Raw genomic sequence first — 21649 nt, forward strand, 5'->3', positions numbered from 1 at the left:
TCTAATTTGAGCTTCTCAATCCATTCCTTACCAATCTGACCAAAATGCCTATCTTCTTGAAGTTGAGAGATGAGGACTTGAACCTCAGTAGTAGTAGGATTTTTTGTCACTGATACTCCAGAGATGGCTACCAATGGAGTGACTAACTATTTGATGAACTTATTCAATTCTTCTATCTCATTCTTCATTTTGGTCTTGGATAACTTTAAACTTTCTAATTGCCCCTCAATCACCTCATTGGTTGACTTCCACAAGTCAACTTCAGTGTCATGCCTAGCTTCTCCAAGGTCCATAGAGTGCAGAATAAAATCATTGGCAATCATGTCTTCAATTCTTCCTCCTTTGTTGGCCTTGGCTATATCCATTGTCAGGTGTCGTGCTTCTAGATCTTGCCCAAGTATAGACAAGGTTTTCTAATTCTTTACTTTTGTCAATATAGATCCAGAACAAACTACAAGGGATACATTATCTTTGGTGGAAGTGCTTTCATCTTTTCTTTTCCTCTTTCTTTCTAGAGTATCCTCCAACCAAGAGTTAGTATCTATCACCTTGGAGGTCATCCCAAGTGATTCTATACTAAAAATCTTATTCTTAGCTAGAGTAATTGCTAAAGTAGTCAAAGAGAAGGGATTCTTTGGGTCTCGAGAGATGAGCTTAGAAGAGCTTTGGCTTTTATCTACTTTTGGAGTCATCTTCTTTGCCTCAACAGAATCGATAGACTCACTACTATTACTCTTTCCATCTCCCAAATCTACTATTTGTATTGTAGAGCAACTTGGTTGCAGAAGTGTAGCACTTGCTGGCAGAATAGGGCTATGATGAGGAGAGAGAACTGGAGTGGTATGGGGAGAAGGGACTGGAGAAACATGAGGTGATGGAACTAGTGTGACATGTGAGGATGGAATAGGGGTAGTAGCATTATCCTTTGGCTCCTATGTCTTCTTTTCTTCAGCACCAGTCTGGGTTCCAATGACCGAGAGGGAGCCATCATGACAAGTCTTGGCTATGGGGCCATTCTTGTCCAGAGGTTGATCACCTCCACCTTTAAAAGGTTGAGCTAGTCCTTAAGTGGTAGCTATTGTTATGCCTGGTGTAGCACTCTGGGATGAAGAAGGTGTTACAACTGCTAGAGAAGCTTGAGTGGCTGCACCTTTGCTCCAACTCCTCTTGGTTGTCCATTCAACCCACTTCCCCATTCTCTTGATGATCCTGGCCATCATAATATCCAAATTCTCCTCAACATCTACATAAGGCTCTGAACTAATAAGAATGCCCCTTAACTTAGTTAAATATGTATTACTATACATATTTTGGCCATCACCTTCCAAGCCTTCTACATCAAAGTTGATACCACATGTTTCAATCTGCTCCACTGTGAGCCTAAAAAAATCATGATCTCTGCTTTCAAGCTCATCTCTACAGTCTAACCAATAGTCTTTGACATTGGTAACATGTTTTATCATTCTCCCAATCTACAACACATCTCTTGCATATCCATTCGAGTTGAACATAAGTCTCATGACCTCATATGCCTCCAATTGATATTTAGTCTCAAATGCTTTGAGCATATTTTTCACATTAGAATGAGACTCACAACTATAAGCTCCAACCTTCATAGGGAATTCATGCCCTTTCTTCTTTAGGTTTGTGTTTAGCACATTCACCTAGATTACCTGTCTCATGATCTCTATCAGCACAATCATATCACTTGGATACCTAGGTAGCTTCAAAGAAAATCCATCGAAAGCTGCAAGATGCAAATATGAGAAGGATGAGAACTGGATAAAATAGCTATCGAACTAACTAAAGCTACCATTGCCTCTGGGTTGAACCTCCTCTTCAAGCATCCTTGGAGTTCCCTACAAATTCTCATTATAAATGTGTCATTAACCTTGACATATTCTACATAACTATTCTACAATTACAAACATGGATAGAACTCATAGCTTTCACATCATCGAGAAAGTTCTCTATTCTGGGAAGGCCTGGCCACAATTGTAGAGAAGCTAGCATATAAATCAAAAAAGAAGACATATAAAAGGTGTTGTAAAACTTTGTGGCACTAAGTGCTCTGGACAGATGCTCACTTACCTCATAGGCCCAATCAACATACTGTGTATCTAAACAGATAATTTATACCAGAAAGAAATACTATTCAACAAAATTGAGTGCTTCTACCTCACCTTTCAATCTATGTAAGAGAACCAGAATGTCTAAGATCTTAGGCTTGAGATCAGTCCCAAATAGAGTTTTAAGAACCTTACTCTTGGCACCCCATGGCTTTTGAAACTAGGATTGTATAATTTCTTTTATCCACACCATCTTCTTCAAGGAGAACTCAGACATTGCTCTTCCTACTATCAACTCAAAAAAATTCTCCCGTTCTGGAACTCGAGGCAATTCACCATAGTTTTCTTATCAATAGAGATTAGAACTGTATGGTCAGGTAGTAGAATTTTTTTGGTATCTGGGTTGTAGTGATATATGCATTCAACAATCAATTTAGGAGCTTGAACTACCATTGAAAACCTAGCTGCCTCCACTAGCCCACTTCCTCGAAGCTTCTTGATTATAGGATGAATTGGCTCTGACCTCAGCCTCCTTTTAAAATCTTGCATGTCATAGAAATGGAGCAAGGTACCTATGAAACTCTGCAATGTGGATTTGATTCAATTAAGTCTGTCAAATTCAACAAATCCGGTTGCCATTTTATCTAAGGAAAAGTGAATCAAAACTTTGAACTTGAATGAAACATAGAGAATAAAATTTACAAGTATAAGAGATTTGAAAATGTTGTGCAATTCAACAGCATAACAGTTCAAGTAAAAGTGATAATTTGAAAAACTGTTATGTTTCCCTCTATATAGAAATCCTAATTCACTGGTTAATCTTCAAGATTCGTGCCACATGAATGAATTAGAGTATAAATTAGTTGAATCAGTAAATGTGAGAGCCTCTAATGGACATTTTGGTGTCTTTTAACCATTTTTATTAGCTTGACAGTAACATTCTTTCCTTTCATATTTACCTTCCCATTTTCCATTTAATTTCAGAAAATTAAGAACAGAGTACTTCGCAAGGAAATATCTACTTAGCCAGATTCTATCTAGTATACCCTTCCAAGAGTAGTTGGATTGTTTCTATTAACATCTTGAGATGCCTTATGTGTAATTTGTCAACCAAATCTGTTTAAAAAGTTGATTTCTTTCTTAATGTGGAAAATCGCCCTCATGGTTTGAAAACCCGACAAGGAGAAGATGATCTTCAATTTTTCTCTTAGGCTTTATTTACATTCTAACTCATGAGTTAACCTTTTCTTTGGGTTTGGAAAATCATAAAAGGACTATGAAAGTTGAAGGGGGCCCAATTCTATGCCTCTTTCCTTCATCATTATTTTTGGCGAAAAATGGACTTCATGGGTCACAAGCCTGCCGAGGAGAAGTTTTTTTTTAGGTTTTTTGCTTAAGATTATTTCAAGCATCATGATGAATCCCAAGTGTTTCTCAAAGTAAAATATTGCAATGAAAACAAAGATTTTCCATAAAACAACTTGTTATCTTCTTATCTTGATCCATGATCTTCATTTGTTAATTGCTATGGGGAATCACCTTCATGGGTTAAAAACCTACCGAGAAGGCAATATTTGATATTCTTCAAGTGTCATTCCTTCATGGGAAAAGAAAAAAAGTCATGAACAAGTTCAGTTTTGTGAATAACTCCATGAAACACAAGAATCTCTATCGAATTAGGTACTAAGCTACCCATACAACATCAAGGAGAAACCCACCCAACCATGAAATGTGAGAGAAGGAAAATGATGGGAAATTTGATTGAGAATCTTTTCACTTAAGGAGGAAAGACTAGACCTAGACATACTTAGGCCAAACTAAGACACAAAATTTTCCACTTTTGTGAAATGGGTACAGGATGAAAAGTGGGGCAATAGCTGGCTCTGACTGGGGACTTGGGTAGAGCATACCCAAGCAAGGAACTCAAATCTCTTGTTTTGCAAAAATAAAAGACAGTGATCTAAACAAAACAAAAATAGGAGAAGAGCAAGAAAACAAAGGAAAGAGAAGAAACAAACTAGGAAACATGAAAAGAAACTAAACCTAAGTATAATACAATATAGGGGTTTCCTGTTCTCAATTTTCAATTTGATAAAGCTTCAAATCCTAACCATTATAGGTTAGGGGTAGCACTTTTCCATCTTCATAAACCAATTTGAAAGAATTATTCTCAAATGCCTGATGAATTCTGAATGGACCTTTCCACAAGGTGTCAAAATTTTTATGCATACCTTTTGGAGCACTTCGCTTATCCCAAAGTAACACATTGTCTCCCACCATGAATTTTCATGGTCTAGTCTTCTTATTAAATAGATCCTTCACCTACATGTGGTGTTGTGTGATGTGATCCACCATTTTTTTTCTTTCCTCTTCAAGCTTGCTCAAATACAAAATTCTCTTCTCTAGACCATCTTTATTGATATCATCTTCAATCATTTTTCTAAGTTTGTTTATAGCCAATTCTAAAGGTAATGGTAGATTAGCTTCAATTCCATACACTAATTCAAAAGGAGATATGTCATTTCTCTTTTAGGTGTCACCTTGTTTACTCACAATACCTCATGCATTTTCTTGTGCCAAGTCTTTTGATTATCTGAGACCAGTTTCTTAATAGTATTTATCAAATTCCTGTTACTAGAATTGGCTTGACTATTTCCTTGTGGGAAATAATCAGATGAATGACTAACAGTAATTCCATACTCAAAACAAAAATTAGTAATCTCAATTGAAGAGAAGTAGGTCGCATTATCCATCACTAATTTGATAGGAACACCAAATCTGACTAGTATGTTCTCCTTAATGAATTCACACACTACTTTAGAAGTAGTTTTCTTGATCACTTTGGCTTCCACCCACTTAGTGAAGTAATTGGTACTGGATGTTGGACTAACAGGACCAATAAAATCAAGACCCCATTGTTGAAAGGGTCCTTCAATGATGACAGGCCTTAATGGTAGAGAAGCCAATTGAGGACGCCTGATGAACATCTTACATTTTCCACACTATGCCACCCAGAAATAGGCATCTTTGAACATCCTAGGCCAGTAATAGCAATGTCTCGATATTTTGAAAGATGTGACTAAGAATGAAAAATGCCCTCCACAAGCTTCATCATGAAATTTTTTCAATAACTTTTCTTTCTATTGTTTGTCTACACATCTGAGAAAAGTGCCATCAATAGCCTTTTTAAACAATTTTCCATTCCAAATTACGTACTTAGTTGCTTTCAACTTAAGATCTCTTCTTTGTCTTGCATTTAGGCCCTTGGGACATTCTCCATATGTTAGCAGATAAGTAATATTTTCAAACCATGAATCATGAAGACCTACTGCCAGCACTAGTTACTTTTCTCCTAATTGTTCTAATTCTTCAACAATGGTTTTTTCTGCAATTGATTTACACAATGCATTACCCCTTACTAGCTTGGTAGGCTTAATTTCTTTATCATGTTCTTGTTTCTTTGCTATCCATGCTCCTCTGGTATGACAACCTACATCTTGTTGTGTCAACACACTTTTCATTGCTACATTTGGAACATAGATGATAGAATGTGAATGCAAGATATAGAACTGAAAATTTTTAGCTGCTTTGACTACTAAAAAAGCATGCTTCTCTATCTATGAGTATTTCAATTCATGATTTTTCAGTGGTATGCTCATGAAAGCTATTGGAGCTTGTACCCCTTCATCATTGTCTTGCATAAGTATTACTGATAAAGTATGTTCAAAAGCATAATAATAAATGAGGAAATCTTGCTTATAATTTGGGTGACTCAACACTAGTGCATTAGCAATAGCAGTTTTTATATTCTGAAAGGCCTGCTTTCCTACCTCATTCCATTTGAAATTTGAATTTCCCTTCATCATGTCCATAATATGTTTAGTGATTATTACAAAATCCGGTACAAACCTCCTGAGAAAATTCACCTGCCCAAAGAATGAATTACCCCCTATTTTATTTGAGGGCAAGCTTAACCTTTAAATGGCCTCTACTCATTCAGGATCAATTCTAATGCCTTCCTAAGATACTATATGACAAAGGAACTTTCCTTCTATCACATAGAAAATTGATTTCTTCAGATTGAATGAGATTCCATGTTATTGGCATCTTTGTAGGACTTTCCTTAAATCTTCCATGTGATCTTTTCTCTTTTTTGAAAACACGGTGAGGTCATCCAGATATATAACTATAATCTAGTCCTTCAGATCAGCAAACATTTTGCTCATAAATCTCTGGAACGTGGCACCGACATTGATGAGTCTAAAAGGAATTCTGTGATATGCAAACATACCCCAAGGAGTGGTAAATGTTGTCTTATTGTAGTCTTTCTCTTCTACCTCAACTTGATTGTAACTTAAAAACCCATCAAGCATAGACATCATTTCAGATCTAGTCACTATTTGTAGTAAGTAATCCATATTGGCAAGAGAAAAATTATCTTTCAGAGACACTTGGTTCAAATTATGGAAATCAACGCAAATCCTTATTTCTCCATTCTTTTTTTTTACTGGTACTATGTTAGCTACCTAGGTAGAGTGATGGATGGGGTAGATGATTCTTGCTTTCAACATTTTATCCACCTCCCAAAATATGGTATTAGAGACCTTAGGATTATAATTCCTTTGCTTTTTCCAAAAATGAACTGCATCAGGTTTGAGTGGAATTTGATGTTTTACCTCCCCACCTCAATAGCTTCTTAAATCTTCATAACTCCAAGAAAAAACATCTTGATATTCTATGAAGAGTCATTTCGCAGCTTCCTTCTCTTCAGGTGAAATTTTTTTTCCAGTATTGATCATTTTAGGATCATGAGTGTCTCCAATATTTACCCCCTCATACTCTCCAATGGTAGGTATCCTTTCTACCCTTTTCTACTTTATGTAGGCATCATGTCTATTAAACAATTTTTCCAAGGCTACAAAGTATGGGGGAATTATATTACCTCACAATTAAAATTTATCATTTTGATTCTTTTCAACATCAGAACCTTCATGATTATCATTCTTGGATTCATGTGAAAAATTGGATTTGTCATTTTCTAGGAACAACTGTAAGCTCTTGTCATCTTCAAAAACTTGCCAGGATTCTACATTGTCTAGAACAGAAGCTTGATACACAATTTCAATCTGGTATTTCTTATCCTTCAATTCTAGATGGGGTAATAGCAAAGAAGTAGAAACTATTAGGGAATTAGCTTTGGTATTCATCTCCCTTGGCACTATTTCAACAGAAAAGGCATCTAGACCTTCTATTTCATCCCAAACTCTATTTCTATAGTTCCTTAACCTATGATTTTTCACAGAATATTGTCTTTTAATTTTCCTGACAATAAGTTCTACATCACCTTGAGCTCTCAGGATCTTTACTCCTCTTTCTTTTGTTGATATTATCCCTAATAACAAAGCCTCATACTCTATGGTATTATTTGTATTCCCAAATTCTAATTTGAAAACCAAGGGCTCAGGTTCTCCCTCAGGGGGTATCAACACTACACCTATGCCAGACCCTGAGGAGGCACAACTTCCATCAAATTCAAGTGTCCATATGCCTATTACATCTTTTTCCCCATTAAGAATTCCTTTTCTTTGATATCCATCTCTTTGTTCATCTAGAGCCTCTTCAATAAATAACATGTAGTTGCAAAATTCTAGCTCTTGATAGAGGATATGGGCTTTAGGATCATCTGATTTTAGAACTATGAATTTTGCCTTTTCTTTGAGTTCTAACTTGACTTTATTATTCTTGATAGGTATGACTGCTTGAGAATAGTCTAGTTTAATTTCTCCTCCTAAGTCCTGGCAGAAACTCCTGCTTAAAAGAAGTCCATAGCTTGCTGGAATATCTGCTACTCGAATGGTCAATAAGAGTTTCTTCTCTGGATGTGAAGCCAAGGCGACTTGAGCATCTTTGATTTGCCCAAGCAAAGGGACTTGTTTGGCATCCATAGAATAACATCTCCTGTGCACTTTAGTAAGGTTGGGACCCAGGGCCTTTGCTACAGAATACAACATAACATTATCTGATACACCTAAATCTATTATGCAATTTCTTAGCTTGCACCCATTGATATATAATGAGATATAAAATGGGTCGGGTTTTTTCCAGGAGATGTTGCTAAAATAGTAGAATCCTCTTGATTAAACAAGCTAGATGTCAAGGTTTCATATCCTTTTTCATCAATCACATTATGATTCAAATCTAATGCATTCCCTTTACACCAGTCTACTAGTCTTTTTAACTCAGAAGGGTGAGACTTCAAATAATCTATAGGGAAAATTTGAATTTTTTATTCTTCACATAATTGAATGAAATCAAAAGGAATTTTTTCCTTACCCATTTGAGAAGTTGATGCTCCTTGATCAACATGAATGTGGTTCATCAAGAGACTGGGATCATCTCTGTGAGGATGGTTGGAGGATTGGTTCTTTATTCTTTAGCCCCGAGTAAGCATTGTTTATGAAATTCCATCAAGGGTTGCATAACATTTGCCTTTTGGTTCAAAATCTAATTCGTATTCCAAAAATAAATTTCTAGAGTCACCATTTGAATATGAATCGAACTCTGAACAAGGTACTGCAATGTTCAATTCATTGGTAGATAATAACTGCATCATACAAGCAGTCTTCGGACAACTCTCACTTTCATGATCCATGGTCAAGTGAAAGACACACATGTTTCCGTTCTTCGGTGCTGCTTCAATTTGCAACCTAGGTTGTGAGCCCGTGAGTTGTGGATATTTTCCATTATTGTTCTTTCCTCGCAAATTTTGATAATTCTGCTGATAGGAATTACTGAATCCAAGTAATTGTCTTTTTATTTCTATCAATTCATTTGACAATTTCTAAATCATTTCATCAGATGGTGTGGTATTACTATAATTTCCTTTAGTTTGAAGTTCTCGCTTCCATTTTCCTATAGAAATCAAATCATCTTCAAATTTAATTTCTTTCTTTTCTGCATTTGTCAAATCCGTAGGATGTGCTCTCCTCAAGTCATAATTGACATCTAGGGGCATTGCACTTATAAAGAAGGTTTTCAAATTATCAGTTGTAAGCCTATCAGCGATTGGAATTCTGCTAATAATCTTCTTGAACTTGGCAACAAAATCTCTCATACTCATGGTGGATTACTTTTTAATAGAAGTCAACTGTGTTAACAAGGCATGTTCATCTTCTGCAATTTTGAACCTTGTCTCAAAGTTCATTCTCATTGTATCCCAATCAGTTATTGAGCCATCAGCTAGATGATAGAACCAGTCTACTGCACTATCTATTAAGGTTTCCACAAATAATCTTACGAAAACATCCTCATGTCCAACACCTAAGATGTGATTAGCTGTGAAGAAGGCTTTAATATGTTCATCTATAGTAACCTTCCCATCTCCTGAGAATTTTTGGAAATTCTTCCTTGAACCAGACTGGAGGGGATGGTAAGTTGTTAGTGCTAATGGTCTTGTTGCTACAGCCCATGGAGCAGCCATGACTGTTCTAGCAATGTATGGTGAGAAATTAACAACTGAGGGAGTAGTAATTCCGTGCAAGGCCAATACCTAATAGGTAGAATGCGAAGTACTAGAGTCTTGATTCCTAATAGGGGAAGGTGGTCTACTCCAACTTTTCTTTTCACCTTTTCACTTTGGAATGTCTAAGATGGGAAAACCAAGCTCTGTAAGTTTATCAAAAATAGATTCTTGCCCACCCTATTCCTTGGTGCTTCTAAGGAAACTTGTTTTTTCCAAGGTGCCAAGTTAATTTTGTCTTTGAGCTGCTTGTCCCAATTGTCTTTTTTCTCTTTGGATGTCCCTCCTTTGAACAACTCTTTCCAAAGCTTCGGCTCTTCTTTCTTCTTCTTCCAACATTTGACTAGCATTCCTGTAATGTTCAGCATTCCTCCTATTTCTCCAAATAAATATATTAAGGGATGAAATTATGTCTTCTTGATCATCTTGGAAACCAAGATTAGGATGGAGCACTAGAATAATGTTTTCATGAGGTAGTACCATTTTTCCTCATGACATGGGCTTTTTAGTCAAGCGACTATTTGAGTCCCCAGTGGAGTCGCCAAAAAATTTGTTGGTAAACAAATTTTTTCTTTTTAATTATAACTCTTAAATACCCAAACTTGGAACAATATCTGATTACAAATAGTTGAAAATCCATTTATGGATGAATTGACTTTTCTCTGAATTGGTAGGTACGGCTCCCTATAATAGATTTGCAATGAATTATGTTTTTCTCCTAAAACTAGTATGGGGTGTGTTCTTGACTTGAGAACAGAAGAGGTAGAACCAAGCTAGACCTAAATAGGATCTAACTCAAGAAAATACTAATTTTTGAAGTTTTAAATCAGTTTATGAATCCACACGTCCTATGAATTCACAAAGCTTAAAAGAGTAATAGCTAGTACTGAACTAAGTTATTTGAATCTGAACTATGATTGAAAAATGGAAAATCCTAAAGGGAATTCTCTTTGAATGAACAATGACACTACTTATCACATTCATTCATTGTTTCAAAATATGGGAGTGAAACTCTATTCTTTCCTCTCTTCAATTCAAATAAAAAAGAAAACATAAGACTAAATCTAACATAATTGGAATAGAAAATAATTGATATAAAATACCATTCAATTGTCTCTGCAACATAAAGTACTTCACACCAAAAATTTTCCAACCTTTTATTAATCTTTCAATCTCATACATATACAATTTTGAGATGATCATTATAATGGAAGTTCAATTGGTTCATCTTCTCAAAAATGACAAATGGCAAGGTGCCAATTTGTCGCATTCCAATAATTACAAAAGAATTTTTTTTTAAAAGGAGGAAGAATGTGAATCACTTCAACTTCTTCCCCTTTTCTACTTTTTCTCTATAGGCCTTGGTGGAAACTATGATTGGGATGAGCTATTCATGTCTAGGCACATGTATATTGGTATATCTTAAGAGCCATTTGGAATTTCAGTTGATTTGGTAGTTCCTCTGTGGCCACATGTATGCATCTACTAAATGCCTAGATTTTAGTAATCCTATTTTGACTACTAGAAGATATGTCAGATAGACTATCCAAAAACTTGGAAAAGTTCTCCTTCATGACATTGATCCCAATGGGTGCTTTTCCTTGACCACTAGTCTATGAATCTGTATGTAGTCCCTTCATGAGTTCAAATCCTTTGTCTTGTGTTTTGTTCACTTTATCCTTTGATTCTTTAAGCCCTTTCTTTGCTGATTGGATCATATCCATTTTAAATTGCATGCTCTAAAGCCACTTGAACATAGGTTCATCTCCCTTCGGCAAGAATTTTGGTTCAACTGCTTCCTTGGCCTTCATCTAAATGATCATCTTCTAGAGGGAGACTCAATCATCACACTTCACCCTTTCTCTAGCTAGAGTATTACTATTTGATATGATGTTATATTTTTCTATTTTTAACCTTAAGATAACATTACCGATTTGCTCTATAATAGCAGCTCCTTTTGATTTGAGCTTCTTAATCCATTCCTTACCAATCTAACCAAAATTCCTATCTTCTTGAATTTGAGAGATGAGCGCTTGAACCTTAGCAGTAGTAGGATTTTTGGTCACTAATACTCTAGAGATGGTTGCCAATGGAGTGACTAACTGTCTGATGAACTTATTCAATTCTTCTATCTCAACCTTCATTTTGGTCTTGGACAACTTTAGACTTTCTAATTGTCCCTCAATGACCTCATTGGTTGAGTTCCACAAGCCAACTTTGGCGTCATGCCGAGCTTCTCCAAGGTCCACAGAGTGCCGAGTAAAATCATTGGTAGTCGTGTCTTCAATTCTTCCTCCTTTATTGAGCTTGGCTATCTCCATTGTTAGGTGCCTTGTTTCTAGATCTTGCCCAAGTATAGACAAGGTTTTCTGCTTCTTTACTTTTGTCAATGCAGATCTAGAATGAACTGCAAGGGATACAGTATCTTTGGTGGAAGTGCTTTCATCTTTTCTTTTCCTTTTTCTTTCCAGAGTATCCTCCAACCAGGAGTCAGTACCTATCACCTTGGAGGTCATCCCAAGTGATTCTATACTAAACATCTTCTTCTTAGCTAGAGTGATTGTTACAGTTGTCAAAGAGAAGGGATTCTTCAGGTCTTGAGAGATGATCTTAAAATAGCTCTGGCCTTTATCTCTAGAGTCTTCTTATTTTCCTCATCAGACTTGGTAGACTCACGACTACTGCTCTTTCCATCTCCCAAATCTACTATTTCTATTGTAGAGCCACTTGGTTGTAGAAGTGCAGCACTTGCTAGCAGAATAGGGCTATGATGAGGAGAGTGAACTAGAGTGGTATGGGGAGAAGGGACTAGAGAAACATGAGGTGATGGAACTGGTGTGACATGTGGGGATGGAATAGGGGTAGTAGCACTATCCTTTGGCTCCTCCATCTTCTTTTCTTTAGCACCAGTCTAGGTTCCAACGACCAAGAGGGAGCCATCATGACAAGTCTTGGCTATGGGGCCATTCTTGTCCAGAGGTTGATCACCTCCACCTGAAGGTTGAGTTGGTCCTTGAGTGGTAGCTATTGTTATGCCTGGTGTAGCACTCTAGGATGAAGAAGGTGTTGTAGCTACTGGAGAAGCTTGAGTGGCTACACCTTTGCTTTAGCTCCTCTTGGTTGTCCATTCAACCCACTTACCCGCTCTCTTGATGATCCCAGCCATCATAATATCTAAATTCTCCTCAACATCTACATAAGGCTTTGAATTGATAGGAATGCCCCTTTACTTAGTTAAATATATATTACTATACATATTTTGGCCATCGTCTTCCAAGCCTTCTACATCAAATTTGATACTAGATGTTTTAATCTACGCCATTGTGAGCCTAGCAAAAGCACGATCTCTACTATCAAGCTCATCTCTACAATCTACCCAATAGTCTTTGACAGTGGTAATATTTTTTATCACACTCCCAATCTACAACACATCTCTTCTATATCCATTCGAGTCAAACATAGATCTCACAACCTCATATGCCTCTAATTGATATTTAGTCTCAAATGCTTTGAGCATATTTTTCGCATCTGAACAAGACTCGTAACTATAAGTTCCAACCTTCATAGGGAATTCATACCCTTTCTTCTTTAGGCTTGTGCTCAGCACATTCACTTAGATTGCCTTCCTCACGATCTCTATCTAAATGATCATATCGCTTAGATACCTAGGCAGCTTTAAAAGAAACCCATCGAAAGTTGCAAGACACAAATATGAGAAGGATGAGAACTAGATAAAATAGCTACCGAATTGATTAATAGCCGCCATTGCCTCTAGGTTGAACCTCTTCTCTTGGCATCCTTGAGTTCCCTACAAATTCTCATCATAAATGTGTCATTAACCTTGACATATTCTACATAACTATTATGAAATTGCAAACATGGATAGAACTCATAGCTTTTCACATCATGAGAAAAGTTCTCTATTCTAGGAAGGCCTAGCCACAATTGTAGAGAAGCTAGCATATAAATCAAAAAAGAAGACATATAAAAGGTGTTGTAAAACTTCGCAACATTAAGGGCTTTGGACAGATGCTTACTTACCTCATAGGTGCAATCAACATACTGTTTATAAAAAATAAATACTATTCAACAAAATTGAGTGCTTCTACCTCACTTTTCAATCTGTGCAAGGGAACCAGAATGTCTATGATCTCAAACTTGAGATTAGTGCCAAATAGAGTTTTAGGAACCTTACTCTTGGCATCTTGCGGCTTTTGAAACTAGGATCGCATAATTTCTTTTCTCCACACCATCTTCTTCAAGGAGAACTCAGACATTGCTCCTCCTGCTATCAACTCAGAAAATTCCTCCCGTTCTGGAACTTGGAGGCAATTCACCACAATTTGCCTATCAGTAGGATTAGAACTATATGGTCAGGCAGCAGAATTTGTTTGGTATCTGGGTTGTAGTGATTTATGTATTCAATAATCAATTCAAGAACTTGAACTACCACCAAAAACCCAACTGCCTCCACTAGCCCACTTCCTCAGAGCTTCTCGGTTATAGGATTCCAACCTCAGCCTCCTTTGAAAATCTTGCATGTCATAGAAATGGAGCGAAGTATCAATGAAACTCTGCAATGTGGATTTGATTCCATTAAGTTTGTCAAATCCAACAAATCTAGTTGCCATTTTATCTGAGAAAAAGTGCATTGAAACTTTGAACTTGAATGAAACACAGAGGATAGAATTTACAAGTATAAGAGATTTGAAAACACTGTGCAATTCGACAACATAAAAGTTCAAGAAAAAGCGGTAATTTGAAAAACTATTATGTTTCCCTCTATATAGAAATCCTGATTCACCCGTTAATCTTCAAGATCCATGCTAGACAAATGAATTGAAGGGTAAATCCATTGAATCAATAAATGGAAGAGCCTCTAACAGACATTTTAGTGTCTTTTCTCTATTTTTGTTGGCCTCACGATAACTTTCTTTCCTTTCATATCTACCTTCCCATTTTCCATTCAGTTTTCAAAAATTAAGAACAAAGTACTCTATAAGGAAATATCTGCTTAGCTAGATTTTTTCCAGTATACCCTTCCAAGAGAAGTTAGACTATTTCTATTTACATCTTGAGATGCCTCATGTGTAATTTGTCAACCCAATCTATTTAAAAAGTTGATTTCTTTGTGAATGTGGAAAATCACCCTCATAGGTTGAAAACCTAATGAGGAGAAGATGATCTTCAATTTTTTGCTCAAGCTTTATTTACATTATAACTCATGAGTTAAGCTTTTCTCTGTGTTCATAAAATCACAAAAGGACTGCGAAAGTCGAAGGAGGCCAACTTCTTCACCTCTTTCCTTCACAATTATTTTCGGCAAAAAATGGACTTCATGGATCGTAAGCCTACCAAGTAGAAGTCATTTTCAAGTTTTTTGCTTAAGATGATTTGGAGCATCACGATGAATCTCAAGTGTTTCTCAAAGTAAAATATTGCAATGAAAACAAAGATTTTCCATAAAACAACTTGTTATCTTCTTATCTTGATCCATGATCTTCATTTGTTAACCACTACGGGGAATCACCTTCATGGGTTAAAAACCCGCCAAGGAGAAGGTAATATTTGATTTTTCACAAGTTTCATTCCTTCATGGGAAAAGTAAGACAAGTTGTGAACAAGTTTAGTTTTGCAAACAACTTCATGAAACGCAAGAATCTCCATCAAATTAGGTACTAAGCTACCCATACAACATCAAGGAGAAACCCACCAACCATGAAATGTGAGAGAAGGAAAAAGATGGGAAATTTGATGGAGAATCTTTTCACCTAAGGAGGAAAGACTAGACCTAGACATACCTAGACCAAACTAAGAAACAAAAATTTTCACTTTTGCAAAATGGGTACAGGATGAAAAGTGGGGCAACAGAACTCTAATACCATGTTGAAGTTTATGAAAGATCAACCCCATAGCTCCCAATAATTACCTACATGCAAACACTTTTCATAGAAAGAGAGAAGCAAAAGCTATGGAGATCAAGATTTTCCGATCCACAGATGAGACATTCTTAATGAGAAAAAGGAAAATTGACATTATAAAAAATGAATGAATAAATAACAAAGAGAGGTCGACTTTATAAAGGAATCAAAACCCTAAAAGGTGAAACCTAGGTTGCATGATAATAATTAATAAAAGAAATAATTATTATATGCCTAAAGTTTAGCTAAAGTAAACTAGAGATAATAAGTGATTTAATAATTAAATCAACTTGATTTTATTAATAGTAAAATACTTTATTAAGTTCTAACATTGACCATAGACGAAAATAAAAAGTGGTCTAAGAGTACACATATATTTACATTTGATACATAAGATATACATATTTATGTGAGAAAATATAGATTAAATATTAATAAACTAGCAATCGCACCTAAGTGTGCAATAGGTATGTCATAAGAGTTATGGAAGGCTATTTCTCTCTCTCTCTCTCCTTGTCACCTCCTTTATATACTTTTAAATCTCTATATCTCCATATTTCTTCCCCTATCTTCCCCCTTCCATCGCTCTCTCTCTCTCTCTCTCTCTCTCTCTCTCTCTCTCTCATATATTTGTTTCTTCCATCTCCAATCTCCCCCTTTATCTCTCTCTTCATCCTTGTTGTGTTCCTCTTCATTATTTTTTCTCAAAATAATTAACATTAAAAATAATAGTAAATAAATGAACGATGTAGATTTTTTTGAAGTGCATGCAAACACCTATCACCGAAAGAGAGGAGCAAAGCTATGGAGGCTCAAATTCATAGATCCACAAAATATGGGACATTCTTGATGTGCAAATAAGAATTATAAATTGTATTGAATGAATGAATGTTACAAAGAGATATACATCCTTGTAAAAGGAGATCAAAACCCTAATAGGAATCTAACCTAGGTTGCATGATAATAATTAATAAAAGAATCAATTGTAATATGCATAAAGTTTAGCTTAAGTAAAATAGAGTTAATAAGAAAAAACTTATTACTCAAACATAATATATCAAAATTACCTATTTAATATTGTAGGTCTCTTAATTACCTTTCCAACACCTATAAAAAATAAAAACTTTATGCCTATTTTACTAAAATGTGTAGTTTTTTCCAAATTGGATATACTATTGAAAAGTAGCTATTTGATTTTAAATCTAGTATTTGATTAGGTTTGGCACCAAACTAAATTCAATTTTTCTCCTACCCTTGCAAAATGTTAAAACACTTTTTGACATGTTTGACATGTAGAAAACATATTTTTTTCCATTGTCACTTCTTGGCAGACCATGATTCTGCACATACCATCCAAGAAGAACTTTTTGGAGTCTGAGATCTAGATCTTTCACTAGATATGTCTTGATAATATTGATCTAAAATGACAACCTAGGACATACTCACCCCCTAGAATTATTTATTCCTACAGTGGTTCATACAATGCACCTTCTTTTAGATGTTGTCATGAGGGAAACAACAAGAAAACAGTAATAAACATATAACAAATGTCCAATCAATGATGGATCATTGAGTGGTCTCACTATGTTAAAGGGTGGTGTGAGTTTTGTGTATGGTAGGGTGATACACAAGAGGCATATCTTATATCTTCAATTTTCATTCCTCCATTTTTTGGTGTTATAAAAAATGATTTGATAGAAAGAATGAAATATTTTAATAAAATTTGTGAGCTGAACTAGACTATGAGAACCCTAAAATAGCACACGCTCCATAATAAGACACTAGAATCTTAAAAAACTGTAAGTTCAAAGTTATGAGATTTCTACATTAATTCACTAACTAATTTTTTAGATTTGATTGTGTTTGTACATTTTTATGAATATTTTAGATCACACTATGCGATCTACCATTTGAAGACAAAAGTCAAAAGAAAAATGATGAGAACAAAAATAAAATATGGGTACACATGAAATGAGGGAGTGGGAAAATTCCTTATGTCTATCGGCTAATTAGACTTAAGTTTCATGCATCGATTATTACAAAAAGATCAGTTTAAGAGATTATTCTCCATGCCTACTGAGACCTGGACAGCTAGGGAAGGAAAAGGTAGACGTCATTTGCTAGTTTTGAACAGCTGTTGAAATTTGGTCATATAGTTAGGGAAACAAGCTTAAGATCGCGACAATGGCAAGGATAGCGTTGTCCATGCTCTCCAAACTTGGGGCTTTCGGCCCAATAACCTGTTCCATTCGACCCTCCCAGGTGTCTCATTTTTTAACCCTCAGAAGACCCACATCTAATCAGAAAGAAAGTCGTACAATCACAGTACAGTGCACGAGATCTGGAGTCAGTATAGAAGACTTCGATCTGAAAGGTTACACAAAACCCCTCATCAAGAGTGTCAATAGGGAGCTCGACAAACTGATCCCCGTGAGCGACGACAAAGTAGAAGAAGCCATGTGATACGCCATGATGGGGGGGCAAGCGATCGTGCCCAGTCATGTGCATAGCGGCGTGCGAGGCGGTGGGAGGGCGGAGAGAAGAGGCCCTCCCGGTGGCCTGTGCGATGGAGATGATCCATGACACCTCACTCATCCTCAACGATCTCCCCTGCATGGACGACGACTCCCTCCGACGTGGCCACCTCTCAACACACATCGTCTTCAGCCAAGCCTCCGCCATTCAAGCCAGCGATGCACTCTGCGCCCTCACGTTCCACCACATCGCTCGCCCCTCTCACGATGCCCAAACAGCGCTCAGAGTCGTCTACGAGCTCGCAAAGGCCGGGGGATCCACTGGTATGGTGGGAGGCCAGTATGTCAATCTGGCCAGCGCGGTGAGTTTATCCATCGAGCCTGCCTTGGTGGAGTACATTCACCGCCATAAGTCAGCACTCATGGCTGAGATTTCGGTGGTGGGAGGAGGAATCGCTGGCGGCGGGTCCGACGAGGAGGTGGAGAGGCTGAGGAGTTATGGGCGTTCCGTTGGTCTTGCGTATCAGATCGTTGATGATATGCTTGATCTGAGTGGTACTACCGAGGAGCTCGGTAAGACGGCTGGGAAAGATAAGAGTGTCGGCAAAGCCACATATCCTGAGATGTTTGGGATGGAAAAGTGTCGTGAGATCGTGCTTGATCTTGCGCTCAAGGCACAAGAGTGCATTTCGCAGTTTGATCCCTTGCGATCGGTGCCGCTTGTTAGTTTTGCACAATTTGTCATTGCCAGAAACTTCTGAAAAGTTTGCTAGATAGCATCTCCATTTTATTTGCTTATTTCTCGGGAATAGGACTTTTATGCAGAGTGGCGTAACTTGGATTTTTTTGGCTTCTTTCGTCATGTAGTGGAAAAAAAAGCTATTACGAGTGTGCTTCAAAATGTTCTTTGTATAAGATTTTTATGGTCTATATTTTAAAATCATTTAAAGAAGTAATTTTTAACATAGCAACAAATTGCCCTTGGTTAAATTTACTGCTTTGAGGGTGTAAGGTCGAGGTTGATGCGTGGAGATGAAAGATGTCTCGACGAATCAAAAGAGGTGACGAAGATGTCAAGATGATCAATTGTTGTCAATGCCATGGGGAGGCTTTGTGCAGGTCGAGGACAGAAGAGACACAATAAAAATGGCCAGTGGGGAGGGTAAGCCAAAGAGGGGGCGCTGGATATGATTTAAGTAATAGCTATTAATTGTTGACTCCACACACATGCTTGTGTAAGGTGCAAATAGATTAAAATATGGTGTACCAAGTTTGTTGTTGTGGTGTGAATTCCATCAAACACGTTAGAGGAAAGGTCTCTTGGGTAATGCTGTTGATGTTGCTCAATAAATCAAACAAAAAAAAACCAATAAGAAGCTCCACATTGCCAAAGAATTTGTAGGTTGTGTGAGAATCTGCAGGCCAATGGGAAAGGTTTGTGACTTACGTGTAGGTTTGCAACAAATAACTTATAAAAATGTGGTCTCAATTTGAAAAGCTTGACAAGAACTACCTTGAATAGATTGTTTAAATAATAACAAGACATTAATAAAAGTATAATATAGTGTCTTTATGATCTAAAATAATTTTATCATTTTATTTTAAAAATGCAATCAAAAAATTGCAAAATTATTAAATTTTACACACCAACCATATAATATGTAGAAATTATGGAAAGGAATGTTGTGTTATAATTCCAATGTCATGTTGGAGTATGACAAGAATTTGAAAGCACAAAAATACACTTCCACTAGTGAAAAGACAAAATTGAATAATCTATTAAATATAGTATGAAGCAAAATGTGTGTAAAATACTCGAATATATAACCAAAAATGAGGAGGTGACAAGGTAGCAATGTTCTACTACTCCAAAGGTGCAACACATGTGAGCTTGCTTGATAAGTGTGTTAGCGAGTAGCAAGTATGTGCATGCAATAGGTGTCTCTAGTGATGAGAACACATGTCTCAACCATATGAAGCGAGAAGAAAAAATATAAAACCATCACTAAACTTTGGCTAAGTGTACATAGGCTACTCACTAGAAAGGTGATTAGCTAACTAGTTTGACAATGATTCTATTTACACTAACAAGGTAGAAAGAGAAGACATAACAATATAAAAGCATATAGCTCTTCATGTGCTCACAAAAGCATAAATTTTACAAGTATATCTAGAACAAACATGTCATGTAATGTAAATGAGAAGATCGTGGCCAATAAAATCTAGAAATGGGTGACAAATATAATTTATATTAAAATTTTAAAAATATTAGAATTCATATGAAACCCTTAAGGTACAACTAGGTCATGCAAGAGCAAACAAACTCACCAAAATGTAAAGGAAAATAAACTTTCGCATGCTTAGTCTATGCTAATCCAATAAGATGCATACATATTCAATCATAAATTGACCCAGATTTATATGACACAATGCAAGCAGGAGAATCCCCAAAGGAGATGTCCTAGCCCCCAGCAAATAACCACACAGCGGAAATAAAACAACAATGCAATATCTAATACCAATACACAACACTTTATTCATAGAATAATTGTTACATGCAATGTGTTGGGCTATAAGGCCTTCCTAGTTACAACCAAATATAAAGCAAGTAATAGTTCTGCAAGATCTAACCCAAACCCCAACTAGTCCAAATCCACACTCTGGTAGAAACTAAAGGATTTGACCAATACAAATCCACAAAGCCTGAAGAATACCTGCATATAAAAACCTATCACAGAGAAGAAAAAGACAAGAGAAGGCAAGGGTTTGCTTTGAAAATATGTAAATTGCATTCTCAAAAATGAAAAAGATAAGAGATAATTACAAAAGATCAATCCTTATAATAGGAGATCAAACCCTCAAAAAGGGTAACCTAAAAGGTAAATGTTATTTAATATTACAAATTAATTATTAAATGTGAATACATAAGTGCATAAAGTGAAATATTAAGAAGGGAGTAAAGGTAATTTAATAAAATAAAATAAATTAATGCTTTACTCGAAACACCCCCCCCCCAAGATGAGCAACAATGTAGAAAAGAGCAAGGAAACTACAATGCAATGCGGAAAGAAAACTTGGGTCTTGACAACAAGGCCTGATAAGGCACCTAATCACAACCAACTCTCTATGAAATGAAGAAATAGAGACAAACCAATAGGAAAAACTCTACTCCAAAAAGAGATAGCAAGTAAAAGAAGGACGAGAGGACTCATCACTAAGACCCCCCGAGGACAACTTCCTTCACCCAGCATAGAACGCAACTCAAGATACCGCAGGGATGCAAAAGGTTTAGTGAAGATGTCTACAACCTACTGAGCAATAGGAATGTAATCCAAGCTCAAATCGCCATCCGAAATTAGATACTTGATGAAGTGCATGTGAAGCTCAATGTGCTTGGTCCGCTTATGCTCAACTGGGTTGGAAGAAATGTGTATAATACTCTAAGTGTAACACCACAGGAAGGTGGGACTATTGGGAGGAAATCCAAACTCTATCATCAACTAAGCATGTTGCTTCTTGCAAGACCATGTGATAGGACTAGAGCCAAGATAAAAGACAAATATAGAAGTAGACTTGAAACCATCAATACCACCAACCCAATCTGAATCTCTAAAACCAACAATATGAGGATCCCCTGATGTGTAGTGAATATCATAACATGTTTTA

At 36.4% G+C, this 21649-nt stretch overlaps 1 protein-coding gene across 1 annotated transcript; it reads left to right on the plus strand.

Annotated features, from left to right (window-relative positions):
• Positions 1–17693: 17693 nt before the first annotated feature.
• On the plus strand, positions 17694–18744 carry LOC149531324 (geranylfarnesyl diphosphate synthase, chloroplastic-like). Its single transcript, XM_089811960.1, is given in 2 exon segments — positions 17694–17983; positions 17985–18744. Coding segments are annotated over 2 exon segments (1050 nt in total).
• The last annotated feature ends 2905 nt before the right edge of the window (positions 18745–21649 follow it).

Source organism: Cupressus sempervirens, chromosome 11, assembly GCF_028749045.1.
Source record: "Cupressus sempervirens isolate cs-2001-9-10 chromosome 11, ASM2874904v1, whole genome shotgun sequence".
In the NCBI taxonomy this organism is placed as follows: Eukaryota; Viridiplantae; Streptophyta; class Pinopsida; order Cupressales; family Cupressaceae; genus Cupressus; species Cupressus sempervirens.